General features: G+C 46.4%; 3 protein-coding genes across 3 annotated transcripts; 2 read left to right on the forward strand and 1 right to left on the reverse strand.

Annotated features, from left to right (window-relative positions):
* Positions 1-3995: 3995 nt before the first annotated feature.
* On the reverse strand, positions 3996-6007 carry LOC112887735 (cAMP-regulated phosphoprotein 21-like). The gene is made up of 3 exons (XM_025953996.1): positions 5621-6007; positions 5237-5439; positions 3996-5114 (listed from the first exon to the last, which is right to left on the reverse strand). Exons 1-3 carry the CDS (start codon positions 5735-5737, stop codon positions 4259-4261), a joined length of 1176 nt encoding a protein of 391 aa, XP_025809781.1. The 5' UTR covers positions 5738-6007; the 3' UTR covers positions 3996-4258.
* Positions 6008-11377: 5370 nt separating this feature from the next.
* On the forward strand, positions 11378-16629 carry LOC112884709 (serine/threonine-protein kinase SAPK4-like). Its single transcript, XM_025950198.1, has 9 exons — positions 11378-11653; positions 11783-11857; positions 12327-12428; positions 12544-12597; positions 12739-12831; positions 12922-13014; positions 15632-15736; positions 15822-15920; positions 16018-16629. The coding sequence occupies exons 1-9, from the start codon at positions 11534-11536 to the stop codon at positions 16357-16359; spliced, it is 1083 nt and encodes a 360-aa protein (XP_025805983.1). The 5' UTR covers positions 11378-11533; the 3' UTR covers positions 16360-16629.
* A 1709-nt stretch (positions 16630-18338) lies between these two features.
* Positions 18339-20153, forward strand: LOC112884799 (subtilisin-like protease SBT3.3). Its single transcript, XM_025950373.1, has 3 exons — positions 18339-18675; positions 18881-18978; positions 19830-20153. The coding sequence occupies exons 1-3, from the start codon at positions 18458-18460 to the stop codon at positions 19931-19933; spliced, it is 420 nt and encodes a 139-aa protein (XP_025806158.1). The 5' UTR covers positions 18339-18457; the 3' UTR covers positions 19934-20153.
* Positions 20154-20257: the final 104 nt, after the last annotated feature.

Raw genomic sequence — 20257 nt, forward strand, 5'->3', positions numbered from 1 at the left:
CTTCCCATGCCATTTCCACAGCGTCCTAACTGTAAACGTCCCAACGGCATTGAAGTGCAGAGTACAGAGTCTTCCGGAGGGCCGGAGATCAAGGCCGGACGAATAAGAAGCATGTGAAAACAACTCCCAGCCCAGCAACTCCCCCAGTTAATACGTACTCTTGGTTTGGGGCTAAATGATAATCAACGATGGCCTAATCGCACAAGTTGCACGCAGCGTAGTGTTCTCGGAGCACCATCCGGCGGCTGGGACGAATCGCGTCGAGTGGGAGAGGTATGCAGCGACTGCCCGAACCATCTCCATGCATGTTCCATAGCCGTGTGGTGCTCCGCGTTAGAATGCAGAAACACTACGTACAGGCACCGGTCCGGGCAGGCAAATTTTTTTGACCGTGGATGCTGCTTCAAGAAGCCTGCAGCTGACGGGGAGAAATGAAGTTGTGTGCTCACCATCTTGTTGGCTGAGGCATGCCCATGGTGCCTGCCTCCACTTCCCCAAGTCTGGTGGATCAACTCCCTATCGAACTGATTCTTTAGTTGGGGATCTAGTATTCTTGGTCTCTATCTTTGGTGTTGTTGCCATCGATTAAGATTCAGGTATCAACTCCCTATCGAACTGATTCTTGGTCTCCACTTCCGAAAATGGCATGCAGGACATGAGGCCAGACTTGGGGAATGTCCCAAGCAAACCATTGACAATTAGTTCAACTGGCCTAGCGCAACAATGGAAGATAAGTTTCCTGCCCCGGCGGGTGCCAGCAAGATACAATTAGACACCATTTGTATTCTCTTCACACCATGGACATCGCTGATCCACTAATGAGACTCAGTTCCCCGAGCAAGTTACAATAAGCAACCTTTTGTACACTCATGAGCACGTTTTGAAAAATCATAAGCAAATTAGAGCAAAGACAAAAACATTTTCTACCATAAAGAAATGACCAACTAAAACATACACAAGTAGTGTCTTGTTTTGAAGTTCTCAAGGAATGCAGTGGTGTAATTGAGTTTTAATTTGGATGCTTAGTTTTGAATTTATAACAATTTAAGTTGTGGAATCACTTTGCTTGTGATGGTTTTATCTACTTGTTTTATTTTTTAAAAAAAATAAAGGCAGGAACACTGCCATATCATTTAAGAAGAGGAAGCAGGCTGGTTCTTACAAAGTTGTATTACATGAAACAAATAAGAACTCTAGAACAATATCTGAACTTAACGTAATAACTAAGAGAAGTCCAGGCCTCCACAGTTCCATTTCCTCCTCGATGAAGCCAAAACACTCGAGTTGGCTGTCACACTTTGTCTACTTGTAATTTTATCTTTGCACGTAGGGGTACATCAGCGTTGGAGAGAATTGAAAGGTGAAACTACAAGGTTCACCCCACATGATGCTGGAACCAGGTCGGCTGCAGTACTGTAGCCTGCAGTGCGCAACTCAGATGGGCTTGTACACTTAGCTGGTTATGTTTTGCACCTACGGCCCACGTTCTGGCCCAATATTTTTCTCATCGAGAGCTCCGTTATAAGAGCCACCACCAGTGCCGATGGAGGGAAAAAGCAGCGGGAAAGCATTAGATTGGAGGGAAAACACACTCCAACACAGTATCGTTTGCGGTTGAGACGGCAAGAAGAACGGATTTTGAAGGCAAAGAGCGATTCATCTGCTTCAAGGGAAGATGGGTGAGGATGTGAGTGGAGACACTTACAGACCTTACCTATTTTCTTTGTGTACTACACAAGATGATTGTGCTACTTGCTTTATTTATTTAGCCGTGCTAGACGCCTGGACCTGCTAGCTTACTGCATGTTTCTTGTATTTGGTTGAGCAGAGCAGCTTACTTTGAACTTGTCATCTACTATTTCAAAAATTCAAGTTATAATTGGTACTATTTTTCTATATTTACTGGTTAGTAAAGCGTCGCTTCGCGTTACGCCTTTACGCTTAAAAGTTAAAAAGGGGGTCGCTCGCCTTAACTCGACTTATCACCTTAATAAGTATGATTTTCTTGTATAAGCATTGATAAAAGTACTAATGAATTTCAGGGAGAAAGTATTACCCTCTTTAGTTCCTCATGTTGGCATGAAATTTACAAATCCAGAAGAGGGTTGGAAGTTTTGGCTAGACTACAGTGGGCAGAGTGGTTTTGAAGTTAGGAAGCAATATGCAAACAAAAGTAAGATTGATGGAAAGGTAACATCATGTAGATTTGTTTGTGCCAAGGAAGGTCATAGAGGGAAGGACAAGAGGAGTGATCAGGTGAAATGTCCCCGAGCTGAAACAAGAACAGACTGTGAAGTGCGTATGGGTCTTGTAAATGACAAAGAGACAGATGGATAGAAAGTTTATGATCTGAAGTTGGAACACAACCATGAACTTCATTCACCAGAAACTTTTCACTTGATGGTGTCACAAAGAAAAATTTCAGAATTGCAAGCTTTTGAAATAGAAACAGCTGATGATTTAGAAATAGGTCCTAAAGCATCACATGAATTAGCGTGTCGCCAAGTGGATGGACAATGCAATAGACCTCCTCAGCCACAGCTTGAAGACAAAATTAGTTTGTGCCCAAGTATTTCTAATGCTGGTGAAAGTACAGCTCATGTTAATGTTGCTGCACAGAATGACACATTGAGTAATGCACAGTTAAAGAAAAAAGAGGTCCGCACAAGAAGTTCAAAGAGGTCCGCACAAGAAGTTCAAAGAGACAAAAACTTGGCTGGGAAGAAAAGTAAAAAGGGAGGAAAAAAGGACAAAGAAAAACTCTTGTGTCTGTACAAATACCAATGGTATGTCAAATTTCTTTAACAAGTGCATTACATCATTATTATACATTTTCGTGCGCTGATGCTCTCTCTTTCGACTTTCTATTCTCGCAAGGCACAAGATATTGGGAAAGAAGCAAGCAGTGACAAACACAAGGACTCTCGAGAATATGGGACCATCAGCTCCTTCACTCAACTATTGAACGGGGCAAGCAGTGATGATCTGAAATTTAAGGAATTCTTTTAGTTCTTGAGCAAATCGGGAGAGCTATTTTGTTGTTGACCCCTGTATTTTGTTCCTGGCAATTGTGAGGTTTAAGTTACACTGCAATTGTGGGGTATTTTGTTAAAAAGACACACTGAAAATGCATTCATTCTGGATTGAACGTTCAGCGTGAACCAGAAAATATTGTTCCATCAGCACAAGCACCTTGATGGCTTGATGTAGTTCCGTCCAGACTCGCAGCGACCGCGAGAGGGCCAGGCGCCCCGGCGAGGTGTGATAAGCGGAGAGCCCCCGGACTCTGCAGCGAGCTTGCCAGCCTTGGGGTCGAGCTTCGGCTCCATTTTGACAGCAGCATCGCGCGGACGTGATTCAGCGGCGGCGGCCAGGTGGCGGCGGCAGCGGCGTCGATTTGCCTGAAGCTGCAAGGACAGAGAGAAAGGGGAACAACCATCCCAGCTCCCAAGAGACGAAAGGAAAGAAGCTGGGCCTTATCTTGGGCCCGTATGTACACAACATGGATGGAGAAAATAGGAGAATCGTTGGATTTAAGATGGACGTGCGCACCGCAGACTGCAGTACTGCAGTACTCATGATGCTCGGGTGGGCATGAGCATGTGGATGAAAGCAATCTGCGTGGTGGTCTTGTTGTAGCCCCTTCATACGGCCATCCGTAGATAAACCTTTACCATTAAAATATATTTCGCATAAAAAATATTTGTTTTAGGGGCATTGTATATTCCATTTAATATGATCTAGGGCTTCCATTCCCCTTGCTATTTCTCTAAAAATCTGAAAAATTAATATTATTACAATAATGAACCTTGAGGTCAAGATGTAGGCTACAAATTGAGGATACATCTCCGAACATGGAAAGAAAAGCACCATTAGAGTTTGATACCAGAGTTGTGGTGGCCTCATGGGACTACACCTCCAGGTTCAAATTCTACTATAATACTATATATATCCACCTAATAAGACGAGTATTTTTACTTCCTTCACAAAAAAAAGAGCAAAAATATTTAAAAGGAGAATGTTTAAAAAAACTTAAGATACAAGATTTTACATTATCATAAAAAATCTAGGCAATGAAGTACATTATCATAAATAGTCTAGTTGTGCAATTCTTCTGAACACTTGGGTAGTGCTTATGGGTTTCAAACGAGAACGACAAGGAAGCTGGATCGGATACATGCTTCGATCTTGAAGCCGCTGGAAGAACAAACAACAAACTGGGCCGGGGCTGATCATAAAGAAGAGAGCATAAGATGAATTATACAACAGCGACCCCGTTATCAGTAGCGCCAACGTCACCTTCTTCGGTAGGATCAGTCACCATGGTAGCGGTGTTGTTAGAGAAGACGGCATGCTCCATCGCCTTCCCAGCGAATCTAATTGTTGCTCTGGCTAACTCGTTGCGAATAACTGACGACAGTCCGGTGCCTTGCGAAGCGCCAGGAGCTGGGGGAGTGATCGGTGCCTCCGCGGATACCTGAGGCGCCGGAATAGGGTATTGTAGAGTGTCATTCATCGGCACCGATAGGGGCAGCTGGACTTGCGGTTGGCCCATCACCACCCCGAGCGGCCGCGGCGGCTGCTCGCCTGGTTCTTGGGGTGCGCACGCCGCTGCCGCCAGTGCGGCGCCCGCGGGGAGCGCCTGAGGAAGGAACTGCTGGTTCGGTGCCTGGGATCCATTGTCTTGAGCAGAAGGAGGAGGAGCCTGTAGGTTCTGTGGTGCTTGTCCGTTCCCTTGTGGTTGTGGATGAGAAGCAGGAGCGACCTGTTGCACGTATGCCTGAGGTTTGGAAGGCTGCTGTGCCTTGCTCGCTGGTGGTAGCAGCGGGTGGCCCATCACGACCTCGTTCGACGGCGACTGCCCGACGGGCCTGTTCGGTGTTGTGCCGCCTACGGACGCTGCCGGCGTCGCCGCCGCCGCCTCCACCGGCCGCGTACGCAGCATGATGAAGGAGGTGATGCCGAGCGCCGCGGCGGCGAGGGTGAGCACGCCGCCGCCGGCGAAGATGCCGTCCTTGAGGTAGGGGCAGAACGGCGCGGCGGCCACCCGCACCACGTTGGCGTTCCACGACGCTCCTACGATGAGCAGCGCCCACGCGATCACCGCGGCTATCCTGCTCGCAGAAAGCGTACGTACTAGCTCGATCATTTTGCTCATACAAACATACAATATGTTCACGACGCCAAAGGGAGTAGTGCGCACGGGCACACGGTGAGACGAGCTGCTGTCACTCACCACGAGGCGACGGCGCAGACGATGCCGACGATCCGCTTGGTCTCCGAAGGGATGGAGCGGGACTTGCAGCAGCCGCAGCAGCCGCCGACCGCCGTGGACGTGACCTGCGCCGCGAGCAGGAAGATGACGGCGCAGATCCCCAGCCCGAGCGCCGGGTTCTGCGGGTAGATGCAGTCGTCGCCGTAAACCAGTATCGTGTATGGCTGCATGCATGCATGAATCATGGTTCAAGTTCAGTTAAGCAGGCTTCAACAAGATCGATCATGCCGAAGGGCACACGATGGTCGAATAGGTTGGCTTCAACGCTTGAAATGAAACATATCAAAACAGAAACGAAAAAACAAGCAACTATATATGCATGCAGACAATGCAAGTAGCGCTTACAGTGAGCTTTGTCCCCTCAGCCGAGAACCCCAAGATGGCACTCAGCACCCCTAGAGACCCGACCACTGCGCACACGATGATCGTCGTCCTGTCCATTTTTATCGCCATTTCTCGCATCTCCTCTTCTTCCTCGGCAAAGGCGAGAGCGCGAGATGTCCGCCGGAGGCGTGGCGTAATTAGCTTTCCGCCTCTAGCTCAGCGAGTCGAGCTACGTTTATATAGGCGCTGCACACGCTTGCAGAGTTGCAGTTTCGCTGTGAGCTAGATCTGCTCGGGTAGATAGGGACGAGCTTAAGTCAAATGATCGTTTAAGAAGCGGTGATGGGGAGACAGGAGAGTAATTTATCAGCAAATCAGCCCATCATGTTCTGGGCATGCTCGCATGGAAATTCTTCGAACCAGTGTGCTAGCTTAAAAGATGGTTTAAGGTTACTTTCAGAACAGGACGCTGCTGCAAAACGATTTGTTTCTGTGTTTATCAAAGTACTACCATAGTGTTCCTCCAAACAGCATCGAATAATAGCAGCGCATTTTCTCTGCACCACTGTCGTACGTCATGTAGTTGACTTGACCTGCCACGTCAATCGTGGAGTGAACGGCGCCTATCACAATATAGCGCGTATAGACTTCACCATGCATGCGTGGTGAGTCTTTCGGAGATCCCACGCGTGAGATCGGATCCACTGGGACGCGGGACAACCGCGAGAAACGACGGCGCACACAGTCGACGGTGGTCCCGGCCGGTACGCGAAGACTTGGGGCCGTCAACCATTGCGGCCAGGGGGCCACCGTACCCTCGCAAGTCGTAGCCTCGCGACGCGTGAGAAGGAAAGCATTGACCGTCAGAGCAGAGCAAACTGCAGGCTGTGGCTGGGGCCAGCAGGCGAGCAGCCATCTCTGAATCTCAAATGCACTCGTGCTGTGGGCCGTGCGGCGCTCAGCCGGCCTTCAGTCGGAGAGGGTCCGGATGGGCCTAAGCGACCACGTGAGAGATCGATCAATCGATCGATCGCTCTTGCCCAGTTGGGCTTGTTCGTCCTCGGCCCGTAGCGCGCCCGCGCCGGCCCGCCGGGTAAGCTTCCATCATGTGTCGGCCCGCCCGTGGCACCCCCGCCCCCCGGTTTCCGTGCTGCGAACATTGAACGCACGCACGGCACGTTGCGTGCGATCCAAACCACCAACGGTTCAGCACCGCCCAACCGAGGAGTCCGCGCGCTAACTTCTCGACCCGTCGTCGACGGCGACGGACGACGACCGGCTGATAGCCGATCAAGGCGAGACCCTGGGCCTCCGGAGCGGAGAGAGACCCGCAAACTCGCCACGACCCGGCCAGCCCGAACAGCGAGCACGAAACCACGTGCACGCAGTTAATTCGAGCGAGGCGCCGCCACGCCACGCGCGCGCGGGTCGGTCTCGCAGGGAAGGGGCGGAGTCGGACGGCGCGGATGGGAATGGGATGGGAGGCCACTCGTGCGTCGCTGTCGAGACGTGCATTCTACGGATAAGTCTCTCCTCTCGTCGGCGTAGCAGCGGTTGCCTCTGGGAGAAGTTATTAGTAACGGATAACGGAACGACCGTGCAGCAGCCAGCCGAGAGGGGGACGCGGGCGTGCTGCTAATAACTTCCCGACCGACACGAGGCTTTGGACTCTTGCGCCGGCCGCGTTGCTGTCCGGCCGGCCGGCCGGCCGCCCACGGCGAGCGGGCACGTACCGGTGCGCGCGCGCGGTAGTCGGTAGGTGTCGCGGTGATGACGAGAACGGCTCGGAAGTCAGAGGCAGTGTCGACCGGGCCGGTGGTTTATTAACGTGGTGCTTTTGGTTGGGCTAGACGTGCCAGCGCGCCTGCCGCGGGTGTACCGCGCGCGCGCGCGGCGTTGGTTGGTCACCTGGCTGGCTGGGGGACCCGCGCGTCACATGGCCACGACGACCACACCCGGGCGGAGCGCGCGACAGCCTAGCTGCGCGCCTGTGATCGAGTGCTGTGTACGGGACCGATCGAAGAGGATAAACTAGCTGGAGTCGCTAATCATGCGTGCTGAGAGGATCGGGTTACGTACATGCACGCTGTGGCCTTTGAGGATCTCCTTACGACCTTCTCGTTAAGGAATGCGTGTAGCTGCTTCTACACACAAATTTGAGGGAAAGATCGCGTAGTACTCCGTTAGGCCACAAGGGAAAGAAGAGGTTTGTCAGTCTGAACGTGATGACTAGGGGTTGTGTACATAGGAAATACTAGTGTGTTTTCAAGCTCTCCGTTTTCTGAACCACCAGATGCAACGTCTCATGTATATCTTTCAGCTATCTCCTCTCTCACTCATCTTCCTCCGTAGCGCCGAGCTTAACCGCAGTGTGACACGACACCCCTGCTCTGCCAACCTCCAGCCCATGCATCTGCGGTGGCTTCTCACGCTACCGTTCCAACCATGCTATTGAAGTTCTAGCTCCATCACCACCCAACGGGTATAGACCTCCACCCGGCCGCGCCCTACGGCGTTCCTACCATCTCTCGAAGCCCTATGATACTAGGCTTCCCAGGGCTAAACCACCAAATAAGTCCCGAATCCTCGCCCAAATTGCATGTTGGAATGCCAAAACCACCATTACAGCAGCAGAAGGCCAAACTCGGAGAAGAAATAGAACATCTCAAGCTCGAAATCAATGTACCCAAAACCCGTGCCAGTGAAGGCCGAATCACAAGGTTATCGATGCTGGCATCAGCAAGCAGTGTAAGACGTTGCAAAAGCGACGCGACGAACTCCACACTATTTGTAGGTCACCCAAAAGATAGGCAATGTACGTAGAAGAGACTAAGATATAGTCCAGACGTGCATTCGGTCAAAAGTTTTTACGTCGAGCTGAAACCGATCGGAGACAAAAGGCAAAAAGAAAAGCGAGAGGAGAATCGGGAGGAACAGAAAAGCCGTAGCAGGCCCTCGCCATCGAGGACCAAACATGTCGCGCCTGCGACGGGCAACTTGTTCGCACGCAATGATGCAGAGGGGGCATCGGCCGAGCCTGCAGGCACGGGGCATACGGAATCACATGCCCTTGTTGCATCCTCTCGAATCTTGATGAGCGCCACCACCACGTCCCAGTCCGTCCCCCACCTGCTGGCGGCATCCAAAGCGAGAGAACTCGCATGCTGTCGGTCCGGCATCGGTCGTCCCGTCGCCGCCGCTCCGCCGCCTCCTCCGGCCGGGCTTCAGCCCCCCGGCCCGTGCGCGCGTAGATCTTCCATCCTTTTGACGCAGATTTCGCTGCTGGAGCTAGCGAACCTGATCGTGCGTCTTCCGTGTCTGTGCCTCGCTCTGCTCCGGGCAGAGCACTGCGTCGTCTGTGCTTGATGCTTCATGTTTCCTCCTTTTCCTTGTATCTTCTCTTTTGGTTTTTTTTTTCAATATGATGATCAAGCCCTCGATCACTACTTCTCTCACCTCAGTACTTAATTAAAGGCGGTAGCGCCGGTGTAGATCCTTGTACTAGAAAGTGCTGCACACTGCAGTGCACATGCCGTGCTGCAAATTAAATCTGTCACTACCAGTAGACTTGATCGATCCATGGTCAGCATGGATGCCTGTGGCCGTGGAATGTGTCCACGGAAGACGAAACGAGTCATCGCGGTGGGGAGTGGGCGGCGACGTGCCGGTGCGGCAGGTTAGGCCCAGTTTTCTGGGGGTTTTTTTTTTTTTTTGGTGCGGAAGCTTGAAGTCTCCAGCCGCTGTGCAAGTGCGACGTCAACTCCTTTATCACAGTCGGCAGGTCGCGCTCTCGCGTCATTTTCGGGAGCTCCGCGGCACGACCGGCCAACGATCCGGCGCAACCTGCCCATGCGGCATTCGGCGTCACGGTACGTGTAAAGCGCTGGCCGTGATAAGTGCCGAAATTTTGAACTGCGGATGCCAGAGTCGAACAGAATTGGTAAGTTTGTATGGAAAATTATTCAAACTTTCACATTCAAGAATTGGCAGGTTTCTATGGAGGGCTTGGTTCATTGAGTTGAAAGTCGGAGAAAGATTCATGTCAAATTAGCTTATTTGAGTTGAACTGGAAATTTTGACTAGAATCTTGTTGCATCTAAAATTGGAGTAGCAAAGTAAGGAGAAAGAACAAGGCTAACTAGTGGGAAGATTGGGTACCACAGGTTTATTTAATCATAAACAATCAATAATAAATGTTTGACAAGGTGTTAAAAGCTACAAAATATACAATTGTCATAAAGAGACAAAACAAACCATACAAGTTTCATACGGTTGTCAATACATTGTATCAACAAAATCATAGCTAATGAGACTTAAGCATGTAAAACAAAAAAAAGGTTGGCATACGGAATATAGAGCGCGAAAAAGATGCAACAAGACAAACTAACAACCAGGCATAAGAAACATATCTTCATATCAAAATTAGTAGAAGATGAAACTTTCCAGCTCTATATTCAAAAATTAGCATAAGAAACTCCATTGAGCAACTTAATTAGTAGACATCCTACAAATTGAGTTAAAAGATGAAAATCACCAAATAGAAGTTTTAGATCTTACTTCAAAAAAAGGTTTTAGAGCTCCTATGGCAAAATTAAGTGTCATAATAAAAGTTTCAACTCCCACCTAAAGATTTTGAAGTTGTACAAGAAAATTTTCAAATCAAATAATGGAAATACTTTCTAACTTTATTTGGATGTTCAGATCACAATCAAGATATTAACCTTGTGCTGTTTTGGAATCTTCCAAAAAACTATTTGGCAACGAAAATGACATATGGGAGTGGGATCGCAATAGTTTTTCCAAAAAAAAGGAGTGGGATCACAATAACTTCTCTTTTGAATGCTTTGCGTCAAATTTATTGAGAATGTTTTTCACGGTGTATACATATTTAAAGACAACGAACGGGTCTCACCTCTCACGCCAGACCCACAAGGCTAAGGTCCTGTTTGATTCCTACTGACTAAAATAAATTAACTGTAAGTTTAGGGACTAAAGTTCCAAATAAAGTGACTAAAAGAACGTTTTAGTCCCATTAGCTCCCAAAGAGTAGCTAAAAGAAGCTAAAAGGAGGAGTTGAGAGGGTTTGCCCTTCATTTTAATCATTTTGTTTGGAACTTTAGTTACTTTTAATCACTTGATCCAAACAGGGGTGACTAAAATTTAGTCACTGCTTTTAGAGGGTGTTTGGTTACACGGACTACACTTTAATCTCTGTCATATCAAATATTTGATTACTAACTACAAGTATTAAATATATACTGATTATAAACAAATTACATAGATGGAGGCTAATTCGCGAGATGAATCTATTAAGTCTAATTAATTTATCATTAGCACATGTTTACTGTAGCATCATATTATCAAATTATAGGCTAATTATTCTTAATAGTTTTATAATTACCTTATATTTAATCTTTCTTATTAGCATCCGAAAATGCGATATGACAAGGATTAAACTTTAGTCCCTGTAACCAAATACTCTCTTAGTCACTTGATCCAAATAGACCCTAAGCGAAGACCAGACCTCACAAAGACACAAATGCTAAAGCCTAAAGAGCTCTAATCCCACACTGATACTCCACAATTAAGCAAAGCGCACCAAATCCGTTACTTGCTACCATAAATCAAATCGGCGCTTCCTTCTCGGACACGCCACAAGGCACTGACGGAGGGCCCCGCCCAGCACCCACCAGGCACCTGCTATAAATACACCTCCAGCAAGGCGCCACACCGGAAAGCGACACAACCGCGCCCGCGCCGCGACCACACCGCCTCCTCCGCCCAGCCTCCTGCACCCGGCCGATTCGTCGAGCTCGCCCCGCGCCCCCGCCTCACCTCGCACCCCCTGCCTCCTTCCTCCCCGCCTCCTCCCTGCGGCCGCGCCCACCCCTGCATGCGAGCGCGCCGCCGCCGGCCGCCGGCGTCCGGAACGGCATGGACAAGTACGAGGAGGTTCGCGACATCGGGTCGGGCAACTTTGGGGTGGCGCGGCTGATGCGCAACCGGGAGACACGAGGGCTCGTCGCCGTCAAGCTCATCGAGCGCGGCCACCGGGTCCGGGCCTTGCCCTCTCTGCTCGCCCCGACTGCGGGGTTTGGATTTGGGTTGGTTCCGCGGGGGTGCGGGTTCGGTGATGTTGGTTCCTTTGTGTGCTGATCAGGTAGGCCTGGTTTCTGTGCGCAGATTGACGAGAATGTGTACCGCGAGATCATCAACCATCGCTCGCTGCGGCACCCGAACATCATCCAGTTCATAGAGGTGCGTGCACCGATAAGGAGCAGATATTTATCGATTGTTTATTACTCCCTTTTGTCCTTTACTCGGTTGTATTGGGCGTTAAAAAAGACTTATTTTATGGGTTTGGTGCCGTGTACGTGCTCTCGTGTGAATCGAAGGAGGTATGGATACAGGGGAAATTTCGACGAAGGGGGTCTTTCAGAAGGATTTATTGTGTTTATTGCCATCTGGTGATTTCGTTCAAGTCGAGCACCGTGTTTGCCTTTTAGGATTTGTGGGGCAGTATTGAGCTGCTGGTTGGTTGGGCTTTAATTGTCTGGGGGAAACAGGCTGGTTGGATAGACTAATAAGCGTCTGTTATGTTTATCTACCTAGCTTTTAATTTCTCTAGTTACATAGCACTATTTTCAATCACTTTCTTTATAGAAAGATACTGAGCTAAATAAACAAGTACGAATTCAAAAGTTGATTCCCCTAAAAATCTACCCAGGTGATCCTAACTCCAAGACATCTTGCGATTGTGATGGAGTATGCAGCTGGTGGGGAACTCTTTGATCGAATCGTCGATCGTGGGCGGTTTAGTGAGGATGAGGTACAATATAATAGTATATCATCATAGGTTCTTCTTTGAGTATTCTATATCCTTGATGTGCTCTTCATACCCCCATGCAATGGAATTTTAGTGCTCTTTCTTCTGCTCATTGTAGGCCAGATATTTCTTCCAGCAGTTGATCTGTGGAGTGAGCTATTGCCATCACATGGTATGGAGAAAATTAGTGTCTACTAATTACAGTTCACATATAGATATGCTTTGTTGTGGAAAGTGCAGGTGTGGTTTTTCAAATATTTACTTGTGGGACCTGAACATATGCTTAAATGTTGTAATCTTGGCTGCTTTTCAGCAAATATGCCATAGAGATTTGAAGCTGGAGAACGTTCTCTTGGATGGCAGCCCAGCTCCACGGCTCAAGATATGTGATTTTGGCTACTCGAAGGTTGGCTGTTAATTTCTCACTAAATTGGTAGTTCAAGTTCTTTGACGTGACTGCAAGTGCTTGAGAAAACCGGTGCTCAATTTGTAACAGTCATCTGTACTACATTCACGGCCAAAATCAGCAGTGGGGACCCCAGCATATATTGCGCCAGAGGTGCTTTCTCGGCGGGAGTATGATGGGAAGGTGAGTGGCAAGAATCTCTTATTTTTGCATGACATGTATATGTTGATGTTCCGTTAAGCATAATTCAAGAGATAACATTATTAATATTCTTCATCTTATCATAACTGTACACCCATATACATGTCAGGGGGGTAAAACAGACTTTTCTCTATATTTAATTACCATCTTCTTTTGCTGGCATTCACATCACCTGCAAGTACGTGCTGCTTGGTTGAGTTAGTTTAACTATTGTTTAGGCTTATTCATTTTTAAAATGTTATTGAGATCTAGAAGTACCACTTTGCCAATCCATTTTAGGCTTTTATAACTAACTTATCTACTACAAAAATTAATATCTGGTTCCTATTCAATATTTTCGCACCGCACATGCATGTTTGGTTCTTGAATTTTTGTGGGCAGTTGAATCTGGTGATCCACAGTTTGCTTTTATTGATTCTGGTGAATTCGCGCCCAATATTGATGTCATGTAGGAAAGAGACTTGAGATATGAAAGATACCTGTATTGAACTTTGCGATTTCGATGTCTAACTTGGTCAGTTATACTCTTTCTGAACAACAGTTTATTCATCAGTTACTGGTTTCATTGATGAACATGCTTGCTAGTATATTTGATTTGATTCATCAATTTTTTGAAGCTATTGGTGAGCAGTTATAAGCTCCAGAATGAGTACACATTTCCTATATTGATATTCAGCATCATGGTTAGCTACAGTAGCGTTTTTGGACAATAATGCCTGGAATTCTCTCGATCGATGCTTGTGACCTTTACAACACAGTGGATTGACTATTGGAATCAGTAGCAACAGTGAATAGAGGATAAGTAGTCGTTGTCAGATATGGTGTTGGAATCTCCTCTCCATGACTCCATCCCTTGGGTTTGTGTTGGTAAGGTGTGTACCCTAACAGATGTTGACACTGGTAAAGTTGTGGACTCGTTGGCCCATGGCACATGCAAACCATTCATCTACCAAGTGGCCTTTATTTTACATATCCTCAATTCTTCAATAAGTTGGTCCAATTTCTGGTCGAGTGGTTAATGGAGACATGGCTTTAATACATTTCTCTGTGTTACTCTTTTAGTAGGTAACTAGATATTTTAGGTCAGTAAACTATGTATCGTCAGTACCCAGGTTCTGAATTTTCTGCTAGTTGCTTCATATATATGGCCTATCTCCTACAGAATCAACTGTGATCAAGGAAGTGCAAGATTTTACTTAGCTGTAGGTGCAGTTCAGACTTCATATATTATGACATGATGCCCCATCAGTCAATCCAGATTGATTTACAAAAATAAAAAACACAGTAGATTGATATAAACGGTGGCGTCTGTTCAGTGCTTTCAATGAAACATTGTTTCTACTATGACCAGAAGATATATTACTACCTCCAGCCATCTTTATATGACGTTTCGGCAACAAAAAAGAACTGCAAGTGAGCCAAACTGGCTGTCAGAAACATCATTTAGTACTAATTTTCTGTAATTTCGCATGGCTAGATTTTCTTGATTGAATCATGCTATCAGAATCACTAATCAAATGGGAAAATTGTGACGAGTCTGAGTGTGCCATTTTTATCTTTATTCCAGAAAGTCACACTCATATGGTTAGAGTTTAAATTAGGTGATTTGGTAGGCAGAACCCTTTGTTTCCATCAAGAATTATCAAATTCTATTGTTAGAGTGAGGATGATGGATCTACAACTGACTAAGATATGGTCAAACCGATTGTTCTATCTAAAGATAGCATGACTGTTTTGATAAGTTAAACTTGTGCAGGATTAAGCTTGTTGGGCAAGACAACGATCCATATAAACGAATTTTCCAAAAAAGATGTTTCTAAGTCAAATACATACAAGGCAGATTGATATTTGCCTCGTAAGGATTATATAGGCAGATTAACCATCATTGTGTACAATTATAAAACGCTAGTCAGGAAAAGGATTATCTAGGCTCCTCTTCCAAAAAGCAAGGTTTTAGAAACTCTTAGTCATTGCAGGATTCTTAAAGATAATAAGGCTTAGCTAGATCTCGAGAATAAGGCTTAGCTAGATCCGTACCGTTGCAAGTTCACTGGCTTTGAAATATACCACTGCAACTTTTCGAAATCTGAAATATATTCTTTCCATTTATTTTTGGGAAAATGCTGATATATCTCTATATGACCCTATCTCTAGTTCATTTTTTTGCTTAGTTTTATTGAATTTGTTGTTAAATAGGCAAGAGGCTTGCTTTCCTTAATAGTGTAATATACAATTTTTTTAAGCATGATCCATGCATAACTGAATTGTGTGAAAGTAATAATATGCAATTGACAAAGCTTTTATCTGTTATGCATTGATATGGCATTAAAGGTTCAAAAATCTCATTAACCTTCCAGTTGATGCGGGATATTGGCCATATTCATCTCTGTAGTCCATTCAAGCATGCTAGCCACACAACTACTGCTTGATCATTTACAGTTGTGATTATTCTTAATCAAATTGAGCTATTACTGATTACAGATGCTGTGGAATGGCTTTATAGATATGAATGCGAATGAACTCTTTGCTTCCTATAAAGCAGCATTAGTATCTGGTGTTACATAAAGTGTGAACTGACAATGGTATTTTGCTAGTGTAGCTTGCAGATGTATGGTCCTGTGGAGTCACTCTTTTTGTCATGCTTGTGGGAGCCTACCCATTTGAAGACCAGGATGATCCTAAAAATATTAGAAAGACCATTCAGGTGACAACTATGTCCTATTTCATGGATGTTCTTCATTAAGGGGAAAAAGATCTTGTACGCCCTAACATTTAATCTTTGTTTGCAGCGTATAGCAGCAATTCAATATAAGATCCCAGACAATATTCACATATCTGATGAGTGCAGAGAGCTCATTTCCCGTATCTTTGTTAGCAATCCATCCAGGGTATCTGAACTATCTCAGTTTTAGTATTACTAATATATCAGCATGGTAGGTTTATAAGTGATTTATCTTTGATGTTGCAACTTTGAATTTACCATAGAGAATCACCATGAGGGAAATAAAAAGCCATCCGTGGTTCCTGAAAAATTTGCCGAGGGAGCTCACAGAAGCAGTGCAGTTATCCTACTTCAGGAGGGACAACAGTGTCCCTGCTTTCTCGGACCAAACAACCGAAGAAATCATGAAGATTGTCAAGGAGGCAAGAACCATGCCAAAATCATCTCGATCAGGCTACGGCTACAGTGACGAGTTCTCAGATGAGGAAGAAAAGGAAGAGGAGAACGAACCCAAAGTGGAGGAGGAGGAAGAAGATGAGTGTGATAAGAGAGTCAGGGAGGTTCGTGAGAGTGGGGAGCTGGATATGGCCTCACTGCACATCTAAATCTGCTTGTTGTGAGGTGGTTGGATCGGATGTAGATAATTTGGCTTTATTATCTGCTGAACTGGGTAGAATGTATGCAATTCTGGGTTCAGTTATTGTAGTCTATTTAAGCCTTTTCCACCCTGTAATATATATTTTGATGAACTGTATGTGTGGTATAAGGTTTGTTCTAAAGGAGCAAGGTTTTGTATACGCACACCAGATTTGTGTTTTTCGATAGGAAGATGAAGATCTGCCATTGTTTGCACTCTGCAGCAAACAATTTTGGAATTTATAAGGCATATGTGTGTGGGGGCATGTCATGTAAAAATGGTTGCATGTTGTAAATTCTTTCAAAATGAGATATATGATTTCTTTTTCAAACTTTCAATATAAAGGAAAGCTGAAACCGGTTGTGTATGTGTGCCAATGAGTGATTTCATTGACCTCCTGTTTAATATCATCATCATTACTAGTTTCATTCAGCCAGTAGGTTTACTGGTTGAGTTGTCACCCCTGATTAAAAAAAAAAAGCCATTACTGGTTGAGTTGTCACCCCTGATTTCTTTTCCTAGTGTCACTGCTTCCGCTACATCTTAGTGAAACGTCTTATTCTTATACAATTCCTACAACTGCTCCACGTTCAAAATGTTGTCCGGACAATTTGATTACGCTGAATATTTGATTCACCAAATTGCTCACTGAACGGAGTGATGCTGCACATCTCAAATGGTAAATTTGGACTTCTCCAGTGAAAGGAACAAAATTAGACTCTGGTCTCCTGGCGCCCAGGCCATCTTCAACAGCTATATTCGTGCGAACTTGACATGTTTTCCATTCTCTGCTTATCGAGTCAGAGGTAACAATAACCCTAAAGACTATTTTGTGTATCTAAAATGCTTAGTGCGTACTGAATGTGAAGCCATATAGCCGTTCTCCTAGCTGCTGCTTTTCTTCAGACATGGACCTTATGATGAGCAAATCCATGCAGTCTGATGTCTGAACCATTGGTACAGAATGCAGGTCCAATTTCTATCGCAAGTCGAAGCCCACACACAGATGCTATTGCGGCAAGTCACTAATTTTCCCTCATATGCCTGACACATTGATATATTTACAGGGATGCTTGGATTATCAGTTTATCACCGGTCACAGTTAACCATTTCTACACAAACACGCACCCTGTCCCTACACCAGTGCGAGAGGCATTTCTCAATCAATCCTCCATATCATTGCTTGGCCTAGAGCCGCTGCGCATGCTTTGCATTGGTTTGCAGTGTTCTTTTTGTGACTAATTGTCAGAATAATGTGCCAGGTACCGGGAATTACATTGGAATTAAGAATCAAATTCTGTGCCTTGGCCGAGCACCAGAATCTCTGAATGTTCAGGTGAATAGCTGACGCCGGAGCCCAAATAATTCTCTCCTTTTGTAGCATTCTCCTTTTTTGTTCATACTACATGCACCTTTTTTCTAGGCATCATCTAAGCAATCTATGAATTTCGAGTAAGAAAGCTGGAATCTTTGTTTCCCTCGAGATTCCTGCTTCAGAAAAAAAATGCCTTGCAACAAACTGAACTAGAGATTGCTTCAGTACCGGATTCCGTGCTGTATGCCTGTATGCTACCCACATTCGCAGCACACACAAATCCTGTTTGGTTAGAGTGTGGTCATCTTCGGCAACTTTAGCTTCCCCTAACTAACCACACGATGTTCTATGGTACTAAGCATTTGTTGATCTATCACCAGCTGTAGGCCGGTGCCGGCTGCTTCACCACCACACCAGGAGAAAGGCGGAAAACCGAAACAACCACCCCGCACGTTTCCGATTTTTCCATTCCCACCCCTCACAGACCGCATCGCTTCAGCACAACGGCACATCAAAAGGGTCTTTCTGAAATAAACCAAACGTCTGGGCAGGACCTACAAAACTTCCCGGCAAACCCAAAAAACAAATTAAAAAAATACTTCGCCGAGAAGGCAAAAACAGACGCGGCGCGGTCACGCGGAGAAGCCGAGATGGACACACGGAGGCGCGCGACCCCATCGGCAGATTCGCCGCCACGGCACCGCAAGCCCGGACGGCTATAAAGACGATCCCCACCTCGAAGCCGACGGCGATGAAGAAGACAAGTTCCCCGCTCCTCCAACCTCGTAGCCCTCTCCTGATCCTCCTCCTCCTGACAGCAGCAGCAGCCATGGCGGCCGAGCCGGAGCAGAACGCGGCCCCCGCGGCGGCGGCGCAGGAGGCGGCCGTGCACATCGTGTACGTGGACCGCCCCGAGGGCGCCGACCCGGAGGAGTTCCACCTCCGCACTCTCACCCCCGTACTCGGCAGGTAACCGTCGGATCGAGCCGGTAGTTAGAGGTTTGGTCTTTGGTCTTGTGGGGACCCGATCGGGCTTGCCCTTGTTGCTAGGACGAAATTTGGGGCTGGATCGGTTCTAATTTGTGCCGGGGGATACCAATTTGTTGATCTGGGACTTGGTGGAGCCATGGAGGTTTTCTGATGCGGGGAATTTTGCTTTGGTTTGGTTTGGCAGCGAGCAGAAGGCCAAGGACGCGGTGCTCTACCACTACAAGCACGCCGCCAGCGGGTTCTCTGCGAAGCTCACCCCCCAGCAGGTCGAGGAGCTCAAGAGTGAGTCCCCCTTTCACATATTTTCTTGCGATTAAGTTGTACCACCGCTTGTACCGGGGAAAATTTGCACAGAGCATTATTCTGTTTGGTTGCACCAAATTTAGTGGATGCCGATGGTGGCTCCAAATCCTTGCTCAATTTGTAGTGTCAAATCTCCAAGCTATAGATTGTTGGATGCTTGGACGTAACGTGCAATGTTGTAGGTTAACAAATTAATCAAAGTGATAGGCACCTAATCACAAGCTGCAATGATCTAGGTGGGGAATTGTAGTTGTAGTTTACAGATGCTGTGACTGTGTGTGAGCATCTGAGCCCCCCAATGCTCCCACTATAAGTTTGGGGCGTGGTCTTACTTTCTTATCATAATCTGCCTCTCCAAATTTCTGAAAGCATATGGCACCAACTATTGAACAGAATGGAGTTTGTTGTCGTGTTTATCACTAGAGATTTTCCCAGATTTGATGGACATTTGAGTGGTTACAACTTAGCATCCTACCTATGCGTAGTGAGAGACACAGACTGCTACTGAATGGTAGATTTGTGAACTGTGATGTTACTAACCGTTGCTGAAGGAATTCCTATACATTAGGGAATGGAACATTGTCCTTGTGAACTAGGTCCTATATCTGTTGTTTATTCGTTGGAGTTATTATATATGCTATGTTTTATTTTTTCACAACGGGTTTTAGTTTACAACTTTATTTTTAACTGTGAACATGATAGGGTCAAATATCAATCCATACCTATATTGGAAACCTCAGCTGACAGACTCTGCATCTTGGTTTAAGCTCCTCGATTCATTCTCGTACCTAGGCTTCTTCTTAACCTGGCTATTGCTTGTTGGCTTGCAGAGCAACCATGTGTTCTTCAGATTGTGCCGAGCCAGACCTACCATCTCCATGGACCTGAATCTGGCACTCACCAGGGCACGACGCGCACCATGGGCCTTATGTGAAGGCATAACCGAGAGGACTCGGTCCTAGTATGGCAGCGGCCTGACTAGTGAATGTACAATATATGAATAAAGAGATGTATCGCCTGTACCTACTTCTACACAGGTTCAGGCCTGTTCTGAAGTGCGCAATGCTGTGATGCGTACATCTTTGCTTCATGCAATGGCAGACTAACTATATTATCTAGATTCAAAGGCCTTTTATGAATCTTGAAGAGCTGCACTGCTGCGTCCACTTATATTGCCTATTTGCCTTTTGAGGAGCTTTGCTAGATGTTTCAAAAAGAGGAGCTTTGCTAGATCTTTCATTAGCGTTCTCACTTCTCC

This window comes from Panicum hallii, chromosome 3, assembly GCF_002211085.1.
Source record: "Panicum hallii strain FIL2 chromosome 3, PHallii_v3.1, whole genome shotgun sequence".
In the NCBI taxonomy this organism is placed as follows: Eukaryota; Viridiplantae; Streptophyta; class Magnoliopsida; order Poales; family Poaceae; genus Panicum; species Panicum hallii.